Raw genomic sequence first — 23362 nt, 5'->3', positions numbered from 1 at the left:
GAGATAGCTCACCTTGGATTTCAACCCTGGTGTTTCTTCCCTAGCAGCTATGACCTCCTCATCCTTCCCAACAACCTCTCTGGCACCTGCTCTTTCCACTAAGCCCACAGGTAGGAAAGTCCTCAGGCTCTTACTGATAAGGAAATCATTTCTGCAGAATTATTGTACAAAATCAATTCTTCCTTCATCGCTCACTGACTCTCTCCAAGGGAGCTCATCCATTTATGTGGATCTACAGAGCATCTGGTCTCTGCATATACAAAGTCACACCCCACACCGGCTCCTGGCACTTAGTCCATTTACCTCCTAGGACATCACTCAGGCTGCTTGGTCTCAACATGTCTATCCTGAAGTCACCATCATCCCTCAAACCTGCTCTTTCCCTCATCACCAAATACTGAGGCAGGAGTGTCCTCACCTCCCACATCCATCCATCACTCAAGGTTTTCCTTTCTCTCATCTGCCTCACCTAAAACTTTCCTTGGACATCCAGCATCTTCCACTAGGAGGGCTGCAGTAGCCACAATTCTGGCCTACATATGTCTACCTACTTCCTGTCTTGTTGACAATGTTTGGATTGCTCTGTCTGACCCCAAGTCATGTCCAACCTCTGTTCTGGATAGTCACGGATCCCCTTTTCTGGGCTCAGAGGATCCTTCCAGTCCCGTGTCTTACTGCCTGTGGCCACAATGAAAGGACTTGAGGTTTCTTGTGTGCAGCTGCTCTGCCCTACCACCAGGCCTTTGCCCAGGCTGTTCCTCCTGTGTGGAGTACTCTCCAGTTGTTGACTGCCATTTACCAAACTCTTACCCCTTCTTATAATCACACCTGAAATGGTGCTTCCTTTGTGAACCTTTTTAAGTCATTGGGTTGGTGCCTTCCTGGACTCATATGCCCCCAGCTCACCCTGTAGCTTAATGGTATGATCATTGCCCTGGTGGCAATACCAGAGACTAAGACATGTCTTAGTTTCCTAATGCTGCTGTACCAGAAATATTATAAGTGCATGGATTAAAGAACAGAAATTTATTTTCTCAGGAGGCTAGAAGTCTGGATTCAGGGCACTGGCTCTAGGGAAAGGCTGTCTCTCTGTCAGCTCCAGGGAAAATCCTTGTCACTGTCGGCTTCTGTAGCGCCAGCATTCATCGCTTCCTTGGTGATCTGCACATGGCATCTAGCTTCCCCAGTTTGTGCTTTGTTTCTGCATCTAATCTCTTCTTTTTATAACTCAGCAGTCATTATATTAGATCTGGGACACACCCTACACTGACATGACCTCACTAGTGTAACAAAGAAAAGCCTATTCCCAAATAAGATTACAGCCACAGGTATGTTGTCGTTAGGTACCTTGGAGTCAATTTTCAGCTCATAACAACCCAAAGGCCCTGGTCGTACAATGGTCAAGCACTCTGCTGGTAATGAAAGGTTGCCAGTTCCAACCCACTTAGTGGCTTCTCAGGAGAAAAGACCTGGTGATCTGCTGTCATAAAGATTGTTGTTATCGTTGTTTGTTAGGTTCTGTCAAATCAGGTCTGACTCATAACAACCCTATGTACAACCGAACGAAATACTGCCTGGTCCTGCACCATCCTCACAATTGCTGCCATGTTTGAGCCCCTGAGTCAATCCATCTCATTGAGGGTCTTCCTCTTTTTCACTGACCCTCTTTTACCAAGCATGATGTCCTTTACCAGGGACCAGTCCCTCCTGATGACATGATCAAAGTACGTGAGATGAAATCTCAACATCCTCACTTCTAAGAAGCATTCTGGCTGTACTTTATCCAAGACACATTTGTTCATTCTTCTGGCAGCCCATGGAATGTTCAGTATTCTTCACCAATACCATAATTCAAAGGCATTAATTCTTCATCAGTTTTTCTTTTTCATCGTCCAGCGTTCCCATGCAAATAAGCCAGCTGAAAACACCGTGGTTTGGGATAGGCACATCTTAGTCATCAGAGTGACATCTTCACTTTTTAAGACTTAAAGAGATCTTCTGCATCAGATTTGCCCAGTGCAATATGTATTTTGACTTCTTTACTGCTGCCTTCATGGATGTTGACTGTGGATCCAAGTAGAATGAAATCTTTGACAACTTCAGTATTTTCTCCAATTATCATGATCTTGCTTATTGGTCCAGTTGAGGATTTTTGTTTTCTTTATATTGAGGTGTAATCTGTACTGAAGGCTGTAGCCTTTGATCTTCATCAGTAAGTGCTTTCAAGTCCTCTTTGCCTTCAGCAAGCAAGGTTGTATCATTTACATATCGCAAGTTGTTAATAAGCCTTCCTCCAATCCTGATGCTTAGTTCTTCATATAGTTCATATTCTCAGAATATTTGCTCAACATACAGATTAAATACGGGTGGTGAAAGGATACAACTCTGACACACATCTTTCCTTATTTTAACCTACGCGATATCCCCTTGTTCTGTTTGAATGATTGCCTCTTGGTCTATGCACAGGTTCCTCATGAGCAGAATGAAGTATTCTGAAATTCCCATTCTTCGCAATGTTATCCATAATTTGTTATGATCCACACAGCCAAATGCCTTTGCATAGTCAATAAGACACAGGTAATCATCTTTCTGGAAACCCTGGTGGCATGATGGTTAAGTGCTACAGCTGTTAACCAAGAGGTCGGCAGTTCAAATCTGCCAGGCGCTCCTTGGAAACTCTACGGGGCAGTTCTGCTCTGTCCTATAGAGTCACTATAAGTCAGAATCAACTCGACGGCAGTGGGTTTGGTTTTTTGGTTTAATCATCTTTCTGGTATACTCTGCCTTCGGCCAAGATTCATCTGTCACCAGCAATAGTATCCCTTGTTCCACCTCCTTTATTTGAATCAGGCTTGAATTCCTGGCCATTCCCTATTGCTGTTCTGCTGCAACCTTCTAAAATTATTTTCAGCAAAATAATATACAAATTAAAAAATCACAGCCTAAAAAAAGCCCTATGGGGGCAGTTCTGCTCTGTCATACTGAATGCCTGTGGTCCACAGGTATAAGGGTTAGGGTTCCAACACAAATTTTGTGTTGACACAATTCAATCCAAAACACTATGCCTTATTCATCTATGATTCCACAGAGCTTTGCACCCATATGTGCTCAATTAATGCTCATTGAATGAGTAAGTTTGGGTTCCCAAAATCTTTGTTCCCTCCTTCTGCTCCTGTGGCCGATGGCTATACTTAGTTAACTGCTGTTGCTTTTGACCAGGGTCCCAGGCGACTTTGGCTATTACTATGGTCCAAAGAGACAACTTGCTCTTCCTCCCCATGCAGCTCCTGAACCTGCCCCAGTTTTGTTCACCCTCAACTTCACCATCACCAACCTGCGCTACACAGATGACATGGGACTCCCGGGCTCCACCAAGTTCAACTTGACTGAAAAGATCCTGCAGCGCCTGGTAAGAGCACCACGATGACTACTTGGCAGCCCCATCTTGTACATGCCCACACTTTCCCTCAGCCCTTTGGACTCTCCTACTCACCTCTTTCTCTTTTCTTACCAGCTTGGGCCCTTGCTCAATAAAACCAACGTTGGCCCCCTCTACTCTGGCTGCAGACTAACCTCACTCAGGTGAGATACCTTAAAAAGACAACTGGTGGGAACCCTGCAAGTGATCCCAGGCTCAAGGCATTTGGTCTGTTTCCTTCCTACCTTGCCAGATAAAGCCTCCTCAGTAGAGGTGGAACTCAGGAGGCTTTTGTTCCAGGACCAAGGCATTTCCTATCCCCACTCCCACCCCCAGGCTCTGCAGAGCCCATCAGCAGGACTGGTCCCTCCCTAATACACCCACCCCAAATCCCCTCCTCCCCTTCCTGTGACAAATTAGGGCATTTCCTTTGGGTGTTAAATTCTTTCCTCAGGGATTCCTTCCAGACAAAGATGCCTTGTGCACTTGCTTTAATCCTGAATCTAGTTCTTTACCTCTCATTTCCTCTTGCCCCTTCCTGCCCTACCCCTAAAGAATCTCAGGACCCCTCTCTGGGGGCACCATTTGTTGTCATCCCTTACATCCTCCCTCCCCAGGCCCAAGAAGGATGGGGAAGCCACCAGAGTGGACACCATCTGCACCCTCCGCCCTGACCCTGAGGGCTACAGGCTGAACAGAGAGCGGCTTTACTGGGAGCTGAGCCAGCTGACCCATGGGGTCACCCAGCTGGGCCCCTACACCCTAGACAGGGACAGTCTCTATGTCAATGGTGAGAGGCCCTGCTGGGGTAAGGGGTCTCCTCCTCCTGGTTGGGTGGGTCCTGCTAGGGCAGATATCTACCCCAACTTCAGGCTCCCATCTGGGCCTCTCATTTTAGAGGGCTTTGAGCAAGGCCTCTGTCTCCTGGGCTGGAGGCAGGTGTATGGCCTTTGACCACTGTCAGGCAGGGGCACTGTCTTCTTGAAGGGAATCACAGCTATGATGGTCCAGCCATCATCTCTACTGTGACCAAGTGGCCTCCTCATTGAATGTCTCTCCCTCCCCCTTCCTCATCATCCCATCTGCAGGTTATACTCGCTGGGCCTTAGCCACCACCTCCAACAGTGAGTATGACAGACCCTAATATCTCTGTGTGCTTGGGACCACTCGACATCCCCTGAACAATAGGAGCTGCTGGACCTGCCAACTCCTCCCCTGCCACTAGCTACCATCAGGAAGTAAAAAGGTCCAGAGGACATGCATAGAACGTGGATTGAGTTGGGGATAACGACAGTCTTCCCCTTGCCCATCCTCTTGAAGATGATGCTCTATCCCCAGGCTGAGAGAACTGTATATTTCCTTACTTAGTACCCCACCCCAACCACCCACTGCCATATCCTTAGAGATATTTTATCTTAGATTTCAATCCTGGTGTTTCTTCCTCAGCAGCTGTGACCTCCACATCCTTCCCAACATCCTCTCTGGCACCTGCCCTCACCACCAAGCCCACAGGTAGGAAAGGCCTCAGGCTCTTATTGATAACAAAATCATTTCTCCAGCATATTTGTATCAACTTATTTCTTCCTTCATTGTTCTCACTCTACCCGAGGGAGCTCATCCGTTTATGTGGATTCTACAAACCACCTAACCTGTGAGTGCCCAAATCCATACCCCACTCTGGATCCCTTGCCCACCCACCTCCTGGGACATCACTGAGGCTGCTTGGTCTTAACATGTGCACCCAGAAGTCATCATCATCCCTCAGACCTGCTCCTTCCCTCATCACCAAACACAGAGGCTGATGTGCCAACCTTGGCCCTTCCTGTTACTTACCTCCCACATCCATCCACCACCAAAGCTCATCTCTTCTCCCTCCTGAATATCTCTCAAGTCCTTCCTTTCTCTGTATCTACATCACCTCGATCTTCATTTTCAGGCCACCAGCGTCTTTCACTAGGATGGCTTTAGTAGCCTCCACTATGGCCTATGTATGTCCATGTAATTCCTGTCTTGTCAATCTTTGAATGGCTCCACCTGGCCTCAAGTCATGTCCAAACTCTGTTCTGTACAGTCACAACCTCCCTTTTTGGGCCCACAGGATCCCTCCAGATTCATATCTGAACTTTCCTGTAGCCACAATGAAAGGAGTTCAGGTTCCTTGTGTGAAGTTGCTCTGCCCTACCACCAGGCCTTTACCCAGGCTGCTCCTTCTGCCTGGAGCACTCTTTTCCAGTTGTCAGCTACCATTTACCTAACTCTTACTCATCCTTTTGGTCACACCTGAAATCATGTCTCCTTTATGAAGCTTTCCTGATTTGTTGAGTTGGGTATACTTCCTTGACACATATGCCTCCTAGGTTCCCCCTGCATTGTAAAGGTCTGGTCACTCCTGTGGCCACAACACTGGGAGATTACATACCTTAATTATCTAGTGCTGCTGTAAGAGAAATACCAAAAGTGGTTGGCTTTAAAGAACAGAAATTTACTTTCTCAGACCTTCAGAGGCTACCGGCACCTGTTTTAGGGGAAGGCTTCCTCTCTGTCAGCTATGGGGGAAGATCCTTGTCTCTTTCAGCTTCTGTAGCCCGACATTCCTTGGTTCCTTGGAAATCTTCACAAGGAATCTATCTTCTCCAGCTTGTGCTTGTGCTTCTGTGTCTAATCTGCTCTTTTAAAAACTCAAAAGGGATCAGGTTTAGGACACACCCTACACTGATAACATAACATAACAAAGAAACATAACATAACAAAGAAACCCTTTTCTCAAACTGGATTACATCCACAGTTACACAAATTAGTATTCCAACACATATTTTGGTGGGACACATTTCAATCCATATCATTATACATTATTCATCTATTAACCCACAGAGCCCAGCACAGAGTTCAGCACCCATTCTAAAACCAAAACATCAAACCACTTGCTATCAAGTCAATTCTGACTCATAGTGACCCCAAGTGTTATAGAGTAGAACTGCTCCACAGGGTTTACAAGACTGTAATCTTTATGGAAACAGATCACAAAGGTGGGTTCAAACCACCAAATTTTAGGTTAACAACCAATTGTAAACCACTTGCAGCATGCAGAGACATTTGCACCATTAAAAAACCCCTTACTATTAAGTCAATTCTGACTCATAGCGACCCTATAGGACAGCGTAGAAGTGCCCCACAGGGTTTCCAAGGAGTGGCTGGTAGATTCAAACTGCCAAACTTTTGGTTAGAAACCAAACTCTTAACCATTGCACTACTAGGGCTCCCCTTACCCAGACCCCTTAGGGCTCAATAAATGCTCATTGAATGAGTGAGTCCAGGTTCCCAACATCTTGTGAATTCCAGAATATTCCCTCCTTCAGCTTCAGCAGCCTCTGGCTGTACTTAGTCCACTGCTGGTGCTTCTGGCCAGAGTCCCAGGCAACCTTGGCCGTTACTGTGATCCAAATGGACATCTTTCTCTTCCTCTCCAATGCAGCCCTGGTTCCATTCACTCTCAACTTCACCATCACCAACCTGCGCTACACAGATGACATGGGACACCCAGGCTCCAGAAAGTTCAATTTCACTGAGAGAGTCCTGCAACGCCTGGTGAGAGCCTCATGATGACCATTCACCAGCCCCCCTCATACCTTCCTGCACAGCTCCTCAGCCTCTTTGGACCCTCCTGATCACCTCCTTCTCTTTTCTCACCAGCTTGGACCTTTGCTCAATAAGACCAGTGTTGGTCCCCTCTACTCTGGCTGCAGACTGGCCTGGCTCAGGTGAGACACCTGGGTAAAGCAATTCAGCAAGTTGAGTGGACCCTTGTGCACAGAGCTCAGTTTCCACGACCTCCAGCTCCACCTGACCACTTCATGCCCTCTTCATTCCCAGAATGCTCAAGGCTTAAAGACAAGAAACCATGTTTACAGTTTACAGGCTCCTGATGATATTTTGTTATAAATGAGGGCTCTCCTCTTAGAAGTAACCCCTGCATCCTGTCTGCAAATTCTAAGGACAATGTTTTCTGTCCCCAGTAGTAAACATGTTATCTCAGATGAGAGACACCAGGAGAGTCCCTTCCAACCTCAGAGTTAGCTCCTTCGTCATCTCCCTCAGCCTCATCCCTTCAATTCTTTTCCTTTCCACACCTGGAATGCTCAGGGCTCCTTCTTAGTGTTTCCTCATCCCCATATCCTTCCTTCTGCAGGCCTGAGAAGGGCAGAGCAACCACCGGAGTGGACGCTGTCTGCACCTACTACTCAGACCCTAAAGGCCCCAGGTTGGACAGAGAGCGGCTATACTGGGAGCTGAGCCAGTTGACCCATGGTGTCAACCGACTGGACTACTACAGCCTAGACCGGGACAGTCTTTATGTCAACGGTAAGGCACTGTGCTGCAGCCAGGGTCTGTCTCCCAGTTGGAGTCTTGTGTTTTCCCAAAGCTCTGAGGAAAGCCTCGGTCTCCCCAGAGTGAACATTAATTTATCCTTTCCCACTCCTGGTTGGGTTTGGTCTTTGTTGTGATGAATCAAAGCCCTAATGTTGATAATGACTGGGTCCAGCCACTTCAACATCATAAACTGGTTGCCTCTTCCCTGAACATCCCACCACAGCCTCTTCCCTCTGCTTTTTCCTGCAGAAATTCCTAATCCTCTCTTTTATTTAATGTTTTCAAGGTTCATCCTTGTTGTAACATGTCTGAGGACTTCATTTCTCTGTATGGCTGAGTTATATTCCACTGTGTGTACAATCACATTTTTTTTTATCCATTCATCTGTTGATGGACATTTAGATTGTTTCCACCTTCTGGCTATTGTGAAGAGTGCAGCAATGAATATGATGAATATTGATGGTGGTGTAGAGGTTAAGAGCTATGGCTGCTAACCAAAAGTTCAGCAGTTCAAATCCACCAGGCGCTCCTTGGAAACTCTACGGGGCAGTTCTACTCTGTCCTATAGGGTCGCTATTAGTCAGAATCAACTTGACAGCAGTGGGTTTGGTTTTTCTTTTTGGGGGGCAGGGAAGGTTCTTATGCTTCATATACATCCTGACCCTCTTCAGCTTTTCTTCCCTTCTCTTTGCAGGTTACACATATGGAGCCTCAGCCTCGGCCACCACCAGTGAGTATTTCTGGCCCTGATTTCCCGGGTCCTGTCACCACTTTGGTGGGAGAGCTGGTTCTCCTTTACTGCCTACCCTCAGTGAGGGAAATATACTGCCCCTAACTCACACCGCCTCTCTCCCCTGGATCCTGATGGAGAGTCCCAGCCTAGGGTGAAGAGGGCAGAGACACAGATATGATGTGGCCTTCATGTGGCTTTCATTTTAATGTGAAAAAGTTGCCTGGTATTCTCTCTTCTTATCCTTTTTTTTTTTTTTTTAATCTTTCATTTTTTAAGTTGTGTGTGTGTATGTGTGTGGTAAAAAATTATATAACAAAACGTGTCAGTTCAACAATTTTTACATGTATAATTTTGTGATATTAATTACATTCATCATGTTAGACAACCATCACCACTATTCTTTGCCAAATTAGGCCACCACCATTAACAGAAATTCAGTGCCCCTTAAGCAATGACTCCCCCTTCTTCCTTCCTTCTACTCCTAGTAACCACTAATAAGCTTTGGTTTCTATATATTTGCCTATTTCATATAAGTGGGATTATATAATATTTACCCCTTTTGTAACTTATTTTGCTTAGCATAATGTTTTCAAGATTCATCCATGTTGTCGCATGCAACAGAACTTCATTTCTTTTTATGGCTATGTAATATTCAGTGTGTGTGTATACCACATTTTGTTCATTCATCTGTTGATGGACATTTAGGTTGTTTCCACCTTTTGGCTATTGTGAATAGTGCTGTGATGAACACTGATGTTCTTTTTATCCTTTATTTCATATCTCTGTTATTCTGAGACTTTCTTAACATCACCGTTGCACCTGCTGTGATTGAGTTTTCAACTAACATTTATTGAAACCAATGACCTTCCAGACACTGTGCTAAGCAAGGTACATACACTATCTTCTTTAATCCTCACCACAACCATGTGACCTAGCTCCATTTTACAGATGAAGAGACTCGGGCTCAAAGAGGCTGAGTCTCCTGCCAAGGTCACACAACAAATGAATAATAGAACCAGGATTTCACAAGTTCCAACTCATTGTCTAACTCTCCACACTACCTGTCTATTAGTTTATTCATTACAAAAGACATGCTGATTTTGGGGGTATATCTCTTACGTTCAAGTTCAAGGGCCAAACTCCTTTTGCATCCCCAGAAAACCCTGTGATGAGCACCTTGTTGGTTTTCAAGAATTAATTGCCCTTGCATTAGGACTATGTTCTCTCAACCCAGTCAAACCCTCCTCGGGTCCATCACCGGTCTCTCACATTTCATCCTCCATCTCTCTCTCTCTCATCACAGCAGAAGTCTGGGCCACTGAGGTGCAATAATAACCATCTTTTTCCAAATGATAGGAGGAAAATAAGTCAATATCATCTCTATGAGAACAAGGTCTGTGTTTTGTTTGTCAGTCTCTAACCCTTACAAGAGTTTCTGGAACATTATAAGGCCAAGTCAATATGTGTGGAAGGTAGAAAAGATGGATAAGGAAGAAAAGATGGATGGATGGATGGATGGAGGGAGGGAGGGAGGGAGGGAGGGAGGGAGGGAGGGAGGGAGGGATGGATGGATGGATGGATGGATGGATGGATGGATGGATGGATGGATGGATGGATGGATGGATGAGAAGCTGGATGGAAGAAGGAAGGAGGGAAAGATAGATGAAGGATAGAGAAAGAAAGGTAGAAGAGAGGGAGAAAGAAGAATGGAGGAAGGAAGGATAGATGGATAAGATGGGTGAATGGATGGAAGAGAAGTTGGAACCAAGAATGAAAGTAAAAAGGAAGGGTGGAAATATGGACAGAAGGGTGCATGGAAAGAAGTATAAATGGAAGGAAAAAAAGAAAGATGGGAAGAAGGAAGGAAAAATAGTTGGGTGGAAGGAAGGAATGGAAGGAGGAAAGGAAGTGCATGGACAGTGTCTTAGTCATCTAGTGCTGCTGTACCAGAAATACCACAAGTGAAGGGTTTTAACAAAGAGAAGTTTATTCTCTCATAGTCCAGTAGGCTACAAGTCCGAATTCAGGGCAGTGGCTCCAGCGGAAGACTTTTTGTCTCTGTCGGCTCTGGAGGATGCATCAGTCTTCCCTTGGTCTGGGAGCATCTCAGCACAGGAATGTCAGGTCCAAAGGATACGCTGTGCTCCTGGCACTGCTTTCTTGGTAGTATGAGGTCGCCTTGTCTCTCTGCTCACTCCTCTCTTTTATATCTCAAAAGAGATTGGCTTAAGACACTACCTAATCTTGTAGACCTCATCAATATAACTGCTGCTAATCCATCTTATTTTTTTTAATCCATCTTATTACACCACAGTGATAGGATTTACGACACATAGGAAAATCACATCAGAAGATAAAATGGCAGATGATCACACAAGCATACAATGGAATCATGACCTAGCCAAGTTGACAGATATTTTGGGGGGACACAATTCAATCCATGACAGACAGTATGCATGGAAGGAGGTACAAACAGAAGGAAGGAAAGATGGAAGGAAGGAAAGACTTATGGATGGAACAAAAGAAAGATGCAGGGAAAGAAGAAAGAAGAGATAGGACAAGGGAAGGAAGGACAGGCAAAAGGATGCATGGAAGGAGGGATCAGTGAAAAGAAGAAGAGGGAGGGAGGGAAGTCAAGAAGGGGGTAAGTTTTTCTTCCACAGGTTTGTCTTAAACGTTTAGCCCCCGCACCACTTATCCATTCTAGGGTCAAGTCACAGGACTCTGGTCTCACCTGTGCCATGAGTCCACTTATGCTCCTTCCCATGGGTTTCTGCACAGTTGCCCCACTATTGTGCACTGCCCCAGCTGCACAGGTCTGAGGACTTGCATAGCAGGGAGGTTAAGAGCATAGACTCTGGGGTTGGAGAACCTGGGTCAAAACCCAGCCTCACCCTCCCTCCAGTCATGTGACCCTGGGCAGGCTACCCTTTCTGGGCTTTGATTTCCTCCTTTGTTAACCAAAAACCAAACCCAGTGCCGTCGATTTTAACTCATAGCAACTCTATAGGACAGATTAGAACTGCCCCATAGAGTTTCCAAGGAGTGCCTGGCAGATTCGAACTGCCAACCCTTTGGTTAGCAGCCATAGCACTTAACCACTATGTCACCAGGGTTTCTCTTAAAATGGGAGTGATTATCACACCCATCCAGGGACAGACCCAGGTTACAGAGGCCCTGAAGGTTTTATATTTATGGGGCCCTCTTTAGAAAAGCCAAACTTGTTGTCGTCGAGTCGATTCTGACTCATAGCAACCCTGTAGGACAGAGTAGAACTGCCCCAGAGAGTTTCCAAGGAGCACCTGGCAGATTTGAACTGCCAGCTCTTTGGTTAGCAGCCATAGTCCTTAACCACTATGGCACCAGGATGTGGATAATTCTAATACCCAGCTCACATATATCCATGTAAAAACTGAATTCCCAAAGTGTTCACTTATTTATTTTGTATAATAGACACATAGTGCTTACTCTGTGCCTGGCACTGTGCTAAACATTTTATAAAGATTAACCTGTTTAAGCCTCATAACAACCTTTGAAGTAAGAATCATTATTATCCCATTTACCAGGTGAGTAAATGGAAGTGCCATTTGGTGTGGCTGTTAGGATTATTTTTTGTCTGTGTCATTTCTGTTTGTTTGTTATTAATGTTATTATTAACCAACGTATAGAAGGTTGTTACATCTGACTGTAAGCGTACGGGAGACAGAAATAAAAAGAGAGAGGCAGAGAGAGAGACAGAAGCACTGACAGAGAAAGAAAACTAGAGATGGGGAGCAGAGAAAACCTGAGTGAAAATGTCAGGGGTCTTTGGTTCCATACCAGTGTGTCAGAATTAAGCCTTTCCTTCTGGGAAAGAATAAAATTATTGTTTTCACCACATTCTCCCTTCCTACATCTGGGTAAAAAGGGCCTATCTCGAGGTCCCAAATCATTAAGCATCCCCACCCCAGTTTCCTGCTGGAGTCCCTGGGTGGTGGAAATAGTTAATGCACTCAGCTGCTAACCTCAAGGTTGAGGGTTTGAATCTACCCAGAGGTGCCTTGGAAGAAAGGCCTGGCAATCTGCTTCCAAAAAATTAGCCATTGAAAGCCCTATGGAGCACATTTCTACTCTGACACACACAGGATCCACTGCACTAGGCAGGTTTGGTTTTTTTATCCCCTGCTGGAGTTGTCTCCATCAACTAGTGACCTTCAGGCTGATCTGGAGGAGGACATGAGGACCCTCGAAACCCCTCCCTGAGCCTTGTCTCTCTTCCTTGATGCAGCCGGGGAGGTCAGTGAGGAGCCATTCACCCTGAACTTTACCATCAACAACCTGCGCTATTCGGCGGACATGGGCCGCCCCGACTCCCTCAAGTTCAACATCATGGACACCCTCATGCAGCACCTGGTGAGAGGCCTGCTTTCCCTGCCCAACCCCTTGTGCCCAGTCCAGCTCTTGCTTGTATCTAACCAACACTGGCTCCCTCTTTGCCTTCCAGCTCAGCCCATTGTTCCAGAGGAGCAGCCTGGGTGCCCGATATGCAGGCTGCAGGCTCACTGCACTAAGGTGAGAACCCTCTTTCCCTTCAGCCTGTCCCCTCCTCTCTGCCACCACTGAGGAATTTGGGGTTCTGACCTCTGACCGTGGGGGCCACCCAGGCTGGTCATGGGCTCTCCGTGGAGGGTCCTCTTCTGCATCCATTTTTACTCTCAGGTCTCCGGGTCAGCTTGCATGCTGCTGGCATTTACTAAGCACAGGCCCTAGGTGGTGCAAATGTTTGCGCTCCAGTACTAAACTAAAAGTTGGCAGTTTGAACCTACCCAGTAGTACTGCAGAAGAAAGGCCTGGAGGTCTACTTCCATTAAGATTACAGCCAAGAAAACTCCATGGAGCAGTTCTACTCTGACACACAAGAAGTTGCCATGGGTCAGAACTGACTTGACCGCAAAGGGTTGGGTTTGTTTTTTCAGTCCCTGGAATAGTTAAGCGTGCAACTATTAATCAAAAAGTTGGAGGTTCAAGCCCACCCAGAGGTGCCTGGGAAGAAAGGTCTGGCAATCTACTTCTGACATTTAACCATTGAAAACCCTATGGGGCACAGTTCTACTCTGACATACATGGGGCTGCCATGAGTTGCAGTCAACTCTGTATCAACTGGGTTACTGGTGTCCATTCATATTTTCGTTCAACACCTATGGTGCAGTTTCTCTGAAGCAGGTGGCAGGTACCACAGGAACAAGACAGACACTGCCTACTGCCCTCATCTACTGAAGAAAGAACAGATCTTAACAGGAAAATAGGTATCTACATAAGATGATTTCAAACAGGGTGAGGTGATGCGAAACAGAGAGAGTGATGGGGAGGGCAGCTTTCCCCAGGACACAGGGACAACCTCTTTGTGGAGCTGACTTTGGAGCTGTGTACTGAATGGCAAGAAAACTGTTCCAGTCAGAGGGAACAGTATGGGCAAAGGCCTTGGGGTGAGAACAAGCTCTGCATGTTTGGTGAACAGCAGTGAAGCCAGAGCAGAGGTCAATGTTCTATAGAAGGGTCTACAGCACATAGGGACTTGGAGGACTTTGATTTTAATATGAGGCAGGCACTGTGCTAGGTGCTGAGGTTCAGCATAACAGTGAATTAGGCTGGCCCAATCCCTGCCCCATGGAGCCCACAGTCTGGAGGGAATGTGGGCAAAAAATATATGATGACATAGAGGGCAACTGGGGCTGTCATCAGTCAATGCCCATGGAAGCTGCGGTCAAGAAATCAAATGATGTATTGGGTGAATCTGCTCCAAAGGACTTCTTTAAAGTTCTAAAAAGCAAAAATGTCACTGATGAATAAGGTGCACGTGACCCAAGCCATGGTCTTTTCAAGTGACTCATATGTATGCAAAAACTGGACAAGGAAAAAAAGAAGCCAGAAGAACTGATGCATTTTAATTGTGGTGTTGGCGAAGAATATTGACTGTACCATGGACTGCAAGAAGAACGAACATATCGGTGTTAGAAGAAATACAACTGGAATGTTCCTTAGGAGCAAGGATGTTGAGAGTCATGTTACTTACTTTGAACACATCATCAAGAACGATCAATAGCTAGAAAAGGACACCATGTTTGGTAGACGGCCAAGGAAAACCCTCAATGAGATGGACTGACACAATAGCTGAAACAATGGACTCAAACATACAAACGATCATGAAGATGGCACAGAACTGGGCAGCATTTCTTCCTGTTGTACATAAGGTCGTCATAAGTTAGAGCCAATTTGATGGCAACTAACGACAGCACAACAACCAGTACTGTGATGGGGAAACACAGGGGGCTGGGGATCCTGGAGGAGGTCCTTAACCCAGAATGGGAGGGTCCTTGGAGGAGGAGGCATCTAGGCTGAGACCTGAAAAATGACTGGGGAATTACCCAGGTAAGGAGGGAAAAGGAGTCTTCCAGGCAGTAGTAACTGTATGTGCAAAGGCCCTGAGGTGAGAGAGTATAGCCAGGTAGAAATGCTGTGAATGCTTCAATGAGGCTAGAACTCGGGTGTGAGGTGTGCAGTGGCCACAGGTGGCTAGCATTCCCCAAAAGCCAACCTCTCCTTTGTACCCTCAGAAGCATCTTCCTCCCCAGGTCTGAGAAAAATGGTGCCTGGACAGGAGTGGACGCCCTCTGCACTTACCGGCAGCACCCCAGGGGTCCAGGCCTGCATGCCAAGCAGGTGTTCCATGAGCTGAGCTGGCAGACCGGTGGCATCACCCGGCTGGGCCCCTACTCACTGGACAAGGACAGCCTCTATCTCAATGGTGAGTGGCTCTCATTCCCACCTCCCTAAGCCTACCCTCTCATCCCAGGAGGGTCTCTATTTACAGGTCCTCCAGGGAAAGACTTGAAACTAACTCAAGTGTGAATCCTGGCTCCAGCACTGACCTCCCACAGTCACCTGCAAGGCTTGATTAATCCCATTTTACAGATGAAGAAACTGAGGCTTATAAAGGCTAACTAATTTGCTCAAGTGGGTGAGCTTGAGAGTGGTGACCTGGGCCATGAACCCCAGTTGTCAGAATTCAAAGCTTTGATCCCTTCTACAGGATTAACTCATAGAAAAGTCTTCTTGGGGGACCCCAGGGAAAGAAATTCCCACCTGTCTCCCCTCCTTGCTTCCAATGGACTTCTCTCCTGGGTGGACCCCTATGCCGAGGAAGGGAGGCAGGCACTCTGAACACCTAGGGGGTCTAAGTTATAGACACACGAGACATCAGCATCGGCCTAGAACTTGGGAAGGGACAGTGTTCAACAAATGGGTGTCTCCCATCTGGGCTCTATGAGACAGAGTGTGGCCATGGTAAGGTCAATCAGAATAACTCCCTTCCCAACCCCTCCATCCCCAACCTGGGTGCGGCGCTTGGCACTCACACTCTTGTCACCATTGCCCTTGATTAGGCAGGGAGGATTTGGCCTTTAAAAACAACCAAAACCTGTTGCCAGTGAGTCTATTCCAACTCACAGTGACGATATAGGACAAAGTAGGACTGCCTCATTGGATTTCCAAGGCTGTAAATCTTTACAGAAGAAGACTGCCACAACCTTCTCCCATGGAGCAGCTGGTGGGTTCAAACCACCAACCTTTTGGTTAGCAGTTGAGCACTTAACTACTGTGCCACCAGGGCTCCTAAGTGGGCTTTATTACTCTCATTTTAGCAAAGGGGGAAACTGAGGCACAGGAGGGTGAAGGGCTCTGCCCACGCCCATAGTAAGTTTGTGGCCAGTCTGCATCTTGATGTTCTGAGTCCACATCTGTTCCCTTGGCTTCTGCCATTGCAGGGGCTGTTTAGGATTTCCCCCCTTGGAAAGTGCACAATGTGTATGCATCATTTTGTGCATTCAGTCAGCATTTGCCACCCACCTACTAGAAGCCAGGCCCTGTGCCTGGCATCAGGGACAGAGATAAGTCAGATGTGTGTCCTGTCCTAATATAAGCTCCAATGGGCTAGGGACTGTTTTGCTCAATGCTATAAAGCAGCCCGGACCTAAAAAAAAAAAAGAGAACAGTTGCCATCAAGTGGAATCCAACTCATGGAAATCCCATGTGCATCAGAGTAGAACTGTGCTCTGTAGGGTTGTCAAAGGCTCATTTTCAGAAGCAGATCAACAGGTGCCTCTGGGTGGACTTGAACCACCAACCTGTCAATTAGCAGCTGATTACTTAACTGTTTGTGCCATCCAAGGACTCCTGGCATCTAATAGGGCCTCGATAAATATTCATTAGATGGGGGGATAGATTGGAGGGAAGGTGGAAGAGTGGAGAGGTTTGTAGGTGGCGGGATAGATATGTGAATACAAGAGCCTCTTCTTGGGGGCATGCTGGAGAGGTGGGGACGTAAACGTCAGATCAAGAAAACTTTTAAGGGACAGGTCAGTTCTAACTGAAATATCAAGAAAACATTTAGAGAGCAGGTAACATTTGAACTGGATCTTAGAAGGCACAAAGATGCTCCCTAGGTGGACAAGAGAAAGGCATCCAGCAGGGGACCACATAGACAAAGGCATGGATGTGTCTAGGGCTGTTCTGCCACCTCCCCTTATGTGTGATATTTTTTTCCAGGTTATAATGAACGTGGTCCAGCTGAGCCTCCTACAAGTATGTATCCTTGCACCCAGTGCCCATGTCAGACTTTGTGGGTCCCGGACCAAGCTTGTCTCCTCAATCACAGGGGAGTTTTCCCCTGTCAGCCTGCTCACTGTGCCAACTCAAAAAGAGCAAAACTGTCAAGCCAAGTCCAAGTCCGGGCTTGCCAATAGAAGGACAACTTATACAAAGGCACTGGGTGGAACGACTCTTTATTCACATAGGGAAGAGACAAAGCAAGGTCAGTTTCAACAGCAACACCAGTACCCCATGGCCAGTGGGTCACTCCTCACAGCCGATGCAGAGCTGATGTTCTGCATGCGGCCCTCTTGTGCCACAGGTGGGGACTTTACTCCTTCCCCGCTGGGAAGATATAGAAGTGGGGTTGGCCACGTGCCATATGCTGCACACACATAAGCAGAAAAGAGAAAGTACTGTGTACCAGGACAGGGAGTGAGGATCCCTGATAAGGAGAAGAAACTGAGAGAGAGAGAGAGACTCAGTTCCCAGCCTTCATTGTCAGGGAATGTTCTGGGCAAGGCTGCTGATTATACCGTGTGGGTGAGAAGCACAGAGACCTTGGCAGACTGGCCTCCCAACAACCCCAAACCCAGGCAGGTCTCCTGAGTCAGCCAAAGGCCTCAGTGTGAGGAAGAAGGCTGGGACTTTGACCTCTTCTGGACCTATGACCATGGTATTGATGTTCAGAATTTTCCACACCCTCTGGGCAAGCATTCCCTACAGGCATAGGGGCTGAGGTTAGATGATGACCATGTAGTGCATGCCTCCCGCTAACAAGAGCCCAAATAGGGACTTCACTGTCAATCTGCAAACTCTGGCAGCTGCTCGAGTGGCTTTGGCCAAATATGCCCCTTCACTCATTCAGTGCCCCAAGCATCTACCTTTCCATCCATCTATTCCTCCAGTCATTCCTCCTCTCAGCACCCATCCTTCCATCCATCCATCAGTCCTTCTATCCTTCCATCTCCAACATTTCTTCCTTGTTTTCACTCTTTCCAACCCTCTATTTTTCTATTCTTCCTTCTGTTCACCCATCTATCCTATCGATCTGTCAAATTTTCTACCTATCATCCTCTTTGTTCAACCTCTCCCTGACTCACATACTCATGCTCCCTTGGGTTAATCCACTTGCATGCTTTCTCAGGTCTTCACTCATTGCCACATTGTTCCTCATTCTCATATATGGTACACCTGGGCTGAACTGCCACAGGAGCCCAGGTGAGCCCCTACTTTCTGTGGCAGACTGTATCCTTCCCTGATGACTGTCCTTTCCACAGCTCCTGAGTTGGCCACCACAGTCCTGCCTCCCTCATCAGCACCTGTGAAGCCAGAAGCCACCACAGGTATCTGGGGGCCCCCTTCCACTCTGAGGGAAGCTCCCCAGTCGTACATCTCCACCAGGTGTCAGACGGGGACTGGAAAAGTCAAGGTGTAAAAAGTCTCAAGTCAGAGTGATTATTCTGATCACAAAAATTGGGCCAGCAATTTCATACTACTCCTGCCGTCAAGGAGCTCCCAGTCTTGTGAGAGAAACAGACCATTATGACACAATGTGAGGTGTTTCGGGGAGAGGTACCTGGCATAATTTGGAAGGGGGTTATGGACAAAGTTTCACCTGAACTGGGTCTTTAAGGGCGAGCAGGAGTGATCTAGGCAGTTAGCACTTGAAGGATGGTCCTGTCAGAGGGGATTGCAAAATCACCAGCTCAGTGTCCTGAAACAGCATAGTTTTGGGGGAGCATTGAGAGGAATTTGGTTTGCATGAGAGATTGACTGAGAGTCAGTAGGGACCACATTGGGAAGGGTCTTGAAGGCCAGGTCAAGAAGCATGAGCTGAACACTGAAGACTGCAGGGAGCAATAGGCAGTACTAGAGCAGGGGTGGCCCTCGTGAGACTTTAATTTCAGGAAGATTCTTCTAGTATTCAGTGTCCCTTCAGACAGGGAACCTAGTGAGTCAGCTGGGGGAGCTGATCCAGGTGAGAGAAGACGAGGCCTGTGCTGGGATAAGGATGGAGAAAGAGGATGTATGTGAGAAGCATCCATCAAGTGGAACTTTCGTTACTTGGAGCTGAGGGCAAGGGAAGAGCTGGGGAGCTATGCAGGTTCTGACTTGGGTGACCATGGAGGTGGGTGGTCGTGCCACTGGAAGAGAAGACAATAGGCTATGATGAGTGCAGGGCTCCGACCTGATTCAGGCCAGCTCTCAGGGATGGGCATCTCTCCCTCTCCCTCTCCCTTCCTGCAGCTACAGGACACACCCTGAAGACCTTCATGCTCAACTTCACCATCTCCAACTTCCAGTATTCACCAGACATGAGCAACCTCAGCTCTGCTACATACAACTCCGCCGAGAGGGTCCTGCAGCACCTGGTGAGACTCGGATTACAGCACCAGCACCTCCTGATGGGATAAGCTCTGCCCAGCCCCTCCCCTAAGAAAGGCAGCGGTGGTTCAATGGTAGAATTCTCCCCTTCCATGCAGGAGACCTGGGTTCAACTCCCGGCCAGTGCACCTTATGCGCAGCCACCACTGCCTGTCGGTGGGGCTTGGGTGTTGCTGTGATGCTGAACAAGTTTCAGTGGAGCTCCCAGGCTAAGATGGTCTAGGAAGAAAGGCTTGGTAATCTACTTTATAAAACCAGCCAGTGAAAATCAACATGAACGGCAACAGTTCAATCCACAACTGATCATGGGGATAGTGCACAACTGGGCAGCATTTCCTTCTGTTGTACATGGGGTCACCATGAGTCAGAGCCCAACTTAATGGCCACTAACAACAAAAACGGCCCCTCCCCAAACTACAGTGCCTCCTGCTCACCCTCCTCCCTCTTCCTCCCCAGCTCAGGCCCTTGTTCCAGAACAGCAGCCTGGGCCCCTTCTACTCAGATTGTAGACTGATTTCCCTCAGGTGAGGCCTCTTCCTGGTGGTTTACCTGTAATGACCACCCCTTTCTGTGACTGCCCCTTTCTCAGTTTGCCCACTCCTCCCACTTGCTCCACCCTCTTTATGGCTGTCCCCCCAGAGGTCTCAGTACCTCTCCCTAGAATCCTCACATCCCTTCCTCCCCAGGCCTGAGAAGGACAGGGCAGCAACCAGAGTGGACACCATCTGCACCTACCACCCTGACCCTGCAGGCCACAGCCTGGACAGAGAGCGACTGTTCTGGGAGCTGAGCCAGCTGACCCAAGGTGTCACCCAACTGGGTCACTATACCCTGGACAGGGGCAGTCTGTCTGTCAATGGTGAGTGGTTATGCTAAACTTGGACTTACAGTGGCCATTACTGATCCTTGTTCTATTGTCTTTCCTCTCCAAAATGTCAGCCCCAGGCCTAGTTGAAGGCCACCCTTCCCCAAACCACCATGGGTAAGGTCTTGTTATTTCAGGTAAATGGCACAGCATTCTTTGACCAAATTAATGCAGTGAATTTTAATTCAAGCCAAAAAGTCTGACCCACTCAATCTCCTGAGACAGGGTTGCATGCAGGTTCCTCTGCCTGAGGTTCCTTCTTCATATCAAGGGTTCTTACCTGGTGGCAAATCTGTATCCCAGGATCCACCTGACAATGTCTGGAGATGTTTGTGGTTGTCACAACTGGGGGAGGATGCTACTGGCATCTAGTGGGTAGAGGCCAGGGATGTTGCTCAACATCCCTCAGTGCTCAGGGGTCCCCACCACAGTGCTTGGGGACCCCTACTACAGTGCACGGAGGCCCCAGCCACAGCACATGGGAGAACATCATATAGTATGAGACCCCACCTCCAAAGCTAAGTAAACCCAATAGGGACAAGAAACAGAATGGGCCATGAATATGCCCATGTACTGGCCAACAGGGCCACACAGGGCCTTAGGGTATGAAACGGAGAGATACTGAGTGCAAGAATCTTACCCCTCGGGTTCAGATGACACTTGACACTTACACTCCCCATACCTCAGTGGCCAGGCTGCCAGACAAAATACAGGATTCTGTATTTATGCATCATATAAGAGTTATGTAGCCCCAAATGTCAGTACTGCTGAGGGTGAGAGACCCTGCTGTACATGGCCTCACAGTTCCTAGATGGGCAGCAGGCCAACACTTCCCACATGTCCCTATAATCACTTAATTATCTGACTGCCCCCTTACACTGTGAGCTCTAGGGCATTAGGGTGTGTCTGGTTGGTGTGCCACTGTATCCGCAGTTCTCAATATGTTGGCACATTGTAGTACAGTGTGCTGAATGAATGAATGAATGGATAAATGAGTGAACAAGTGAAAAATAATTATCTCAGCCCCCGATGTTCAGGGTTCTGGTGCAGCTCACATTCATTCATTCAACAAACATATATGGGTGATCATTCTGTCCCAGGCCCTGTGCTGGGTGTGGAGATAGAAGATACGGCTCCTGTCTCTGAGAAACTCACAGTCCAATGAACCAAGGATTACTACAGGGCACAATTAAGTCAGTGACACTCTTACTAACAGGGTGCTAAATGGTAGACTTCTTGCCTTCCATGTGGGAGACTCGGGTTCTATTCCCAGCCAATGCACCTCACGCCACCTCCCATCTGTCAGTGGAGGCTTGCACGTTGCTGTGATGCTGAACAGGCTTCAGCAGAGCTTCCAGGCTAAGAAGAAAGGCCTGGTAATCTACTTGCAAAAATCAGCCAATGGATCACGATAGTCTGATCCCATTGTGCACGGGGTCTCCATGAGTTCAGGGCTGACTTGATGGCAGCTAACAACAATAGCAAGGACAACATGGGAGCTTAGAGAAAGAATGGATCAAAGAGGGCTTCCTGGAAGGGTATGTTTCCAGCGTTGTGCTAGGCACTGGGACATGACAGTAAACAAGACAGACGTGGGTCCCTCCTCTCTTAGAGCTCCATCTCACTAGGCTCCTGAAGCTCAAATAGGAGTTTTCCATGAAAAGAATGTAAAAGAGCATTCCAGGAAGAGGGAACTACATAGGCACAAGCAGGAAAGCTCAGCTCAGGAGAATCCCCATAATATCCCAGCCTTCCCTCTCTTTGGGGTGACTTTCCATTTGGGACCCCCAGCCACCCCCTTCATGCAGGCCTGATTTTATCTGACTATGGCCCTAGGGAGCCATGGTGATGCAGTGATTAAAGTGCTCAGTTGCTATCTGAAAATTTGACTGTTTGAACCCATCAGCTACACTCCATGGGAGAAAGATGTGGCAATCTGCTTCTCTAAAGATTTACAGCCTTGGAAACCCTATGGGGCAGTTCTGCTCTGTCCTATAGGGTCGCTATGAATCAGAATCAACTCAACAGCAATGGGTTATGGCTCTATGTGGTGTAAATAGTTAACACACTCAGCTGCTAACTAAAAGTCTGGAGGTTTGAGTCCATCCAGAGGCACTCGGAAGGAAAGCCTGGCAATCTACTTCCAAAGAGTGAGCCATTGAAAACCCTACGGAGCACAGCTCTACTCTGACATACATGAGGTCACCATGAGTCAGGACTGACTTCATGGCAACTGTTTTTTGTTTCTTTAGTATGGCAGCAAGCAGGGGCCCTCTGGTCTACCCTGACTCTGCAAAGGGCTAAGGGTCCCTGCCTGCCTCTCCTTCCTCTTTGTGTCTCCAGGCTATGCATCCCAGAGTCTATCGACCCAGAGCGAGTACCTGCTGCACTTTCGCATCGTCAACCAGAATCTCAGCAACCTGGACCCTGCGTCCTCAGAGTACACTGCCCTGCTGTGGGACATCCAGGACAAGGTAGGGTCATTCCTGCCCCTCCTGTCTCTTCCTGCCCTGGGTCTCTTTCTTCACCCTCTGACTTAACATCTACTAAGTGATTATTTCAACTCTTCACCTTACCCATGTGTTCTGGCTTCTCTCAGTTTCCAAAGGTGGTGCCTGGGCTGCCTCCCCATTTCCAAGGTAGGCAAACTGTGGCTCAGAAAGGGGCATGACATGCCTAAAGCTGCACAAGTGAGTTAGGAGGCAGAGCCAGGATCTGAACCCAGTCTGTCTTCCTCCATGGACTGTGTTCTTTCCACTGGTTCCAGTTGTTCCTCCACCTCCAAGAGACCCCCCTCTACCTCAGCTCTCTCCCTGTCCTTTATTCCAGGTCACCACACTCTATACAGGCAGCCAGCTACGAGATGTGTTCCGCTCCTGCCTGGCCACTGACTTGAAGTAAGTTGGGGCAGTTCAGGGCACTGGCTGAATTGGTGGCTGGTGGCTCTTCGCTCCCATGTCACATA

The 23362-nt window shown here is 47.6% G+C and overlaps 1 protein-coding gene across 1 annotated transcript in view; it reads left to right on the top strand.

The window, feature by feature from the left end:
- LOC126070914 (mucin-16-like) overlaps positions 1 to 23362 on the top strand; it is a 106505-nt gene that overhangs the window by 69895 nt on the left and 13248 nt on the right. The window contains exons 38-55 of the mRNA XM_049875244.1: positions 3303 to 3409; positions 3515 to 3582; positions 4036 to 4208; positions 4507 to 4542; positions 6825 to 7003; positions 7109 to 7176; positions 7605 to 7777; positions 8481 to 8516; positions 12787 to 12911; positions 13003 to 13070; positions 15131 to 15303; positions 17103 to 17138; positions 18425 to 18490; positions 19395 to 19519; positions 19989 to 20056; positions 20219 to 20391; positions 22741 to 22871; positions 23227 to 23294. Coding sequence (XP_049731201.1) covers positions 3303 to 3409; positions 3515 to 3582; positions 4036 to 4208; positions 4507 to 4542; positions 6825 to 7003; positions 7109 to 7176; positions 7605 to 7777; positions 8481 to 8516; positions 12787 to 12911; positions 13003 to 13070; positions 15131 to 15303; positions 17103 to 17138; positions 18425 to 18490; positions 19395 to 19519; positions 19989 to 20056; positions 20219 to 20391; positions 22741 to 22871; positions 23227 to 23294 — 1873 coding nt within the window. The remainder of the gene's footprint in view (positions 1 to 3302; positions 3410 to 3514; positions 3583 to 4035; positions 4209 to 4506; positions 4543 to 6824; positions 7004 to 7108; positions 7177 to 7604; positions 7778 to 8480; positions 8517 to 12786; positions 12912 to 13002; positions 13071 to 15130; positions 15304 to 17102; positions 17139 to 18424; positions 18491 to 19394; positions 19520 to 19988; positions 20057 to 20218; positions 20392 to 22740; positions 22872 to 23226; positions 23295 to 23362) is intronic.

The sequence above is a fragment of the Elephas maximus genome, chromosome 3 (assembly GCF_024166365.1).
Source record: "Elephas maximus indicus isolate mEleMax1 chromosome 3, mEleMax1 primary haplotype, whole genome shotgun sequence".
NCBI classification, from domain to species: Eukaryota; Metazoa; Chordata; class Mammalia; order Proboscidea; family Elephantidae; genus Elephas; species Elephas maximus.
This window is presented reverse-complemented; position numbering and strand designations above follow the sequence as displayed.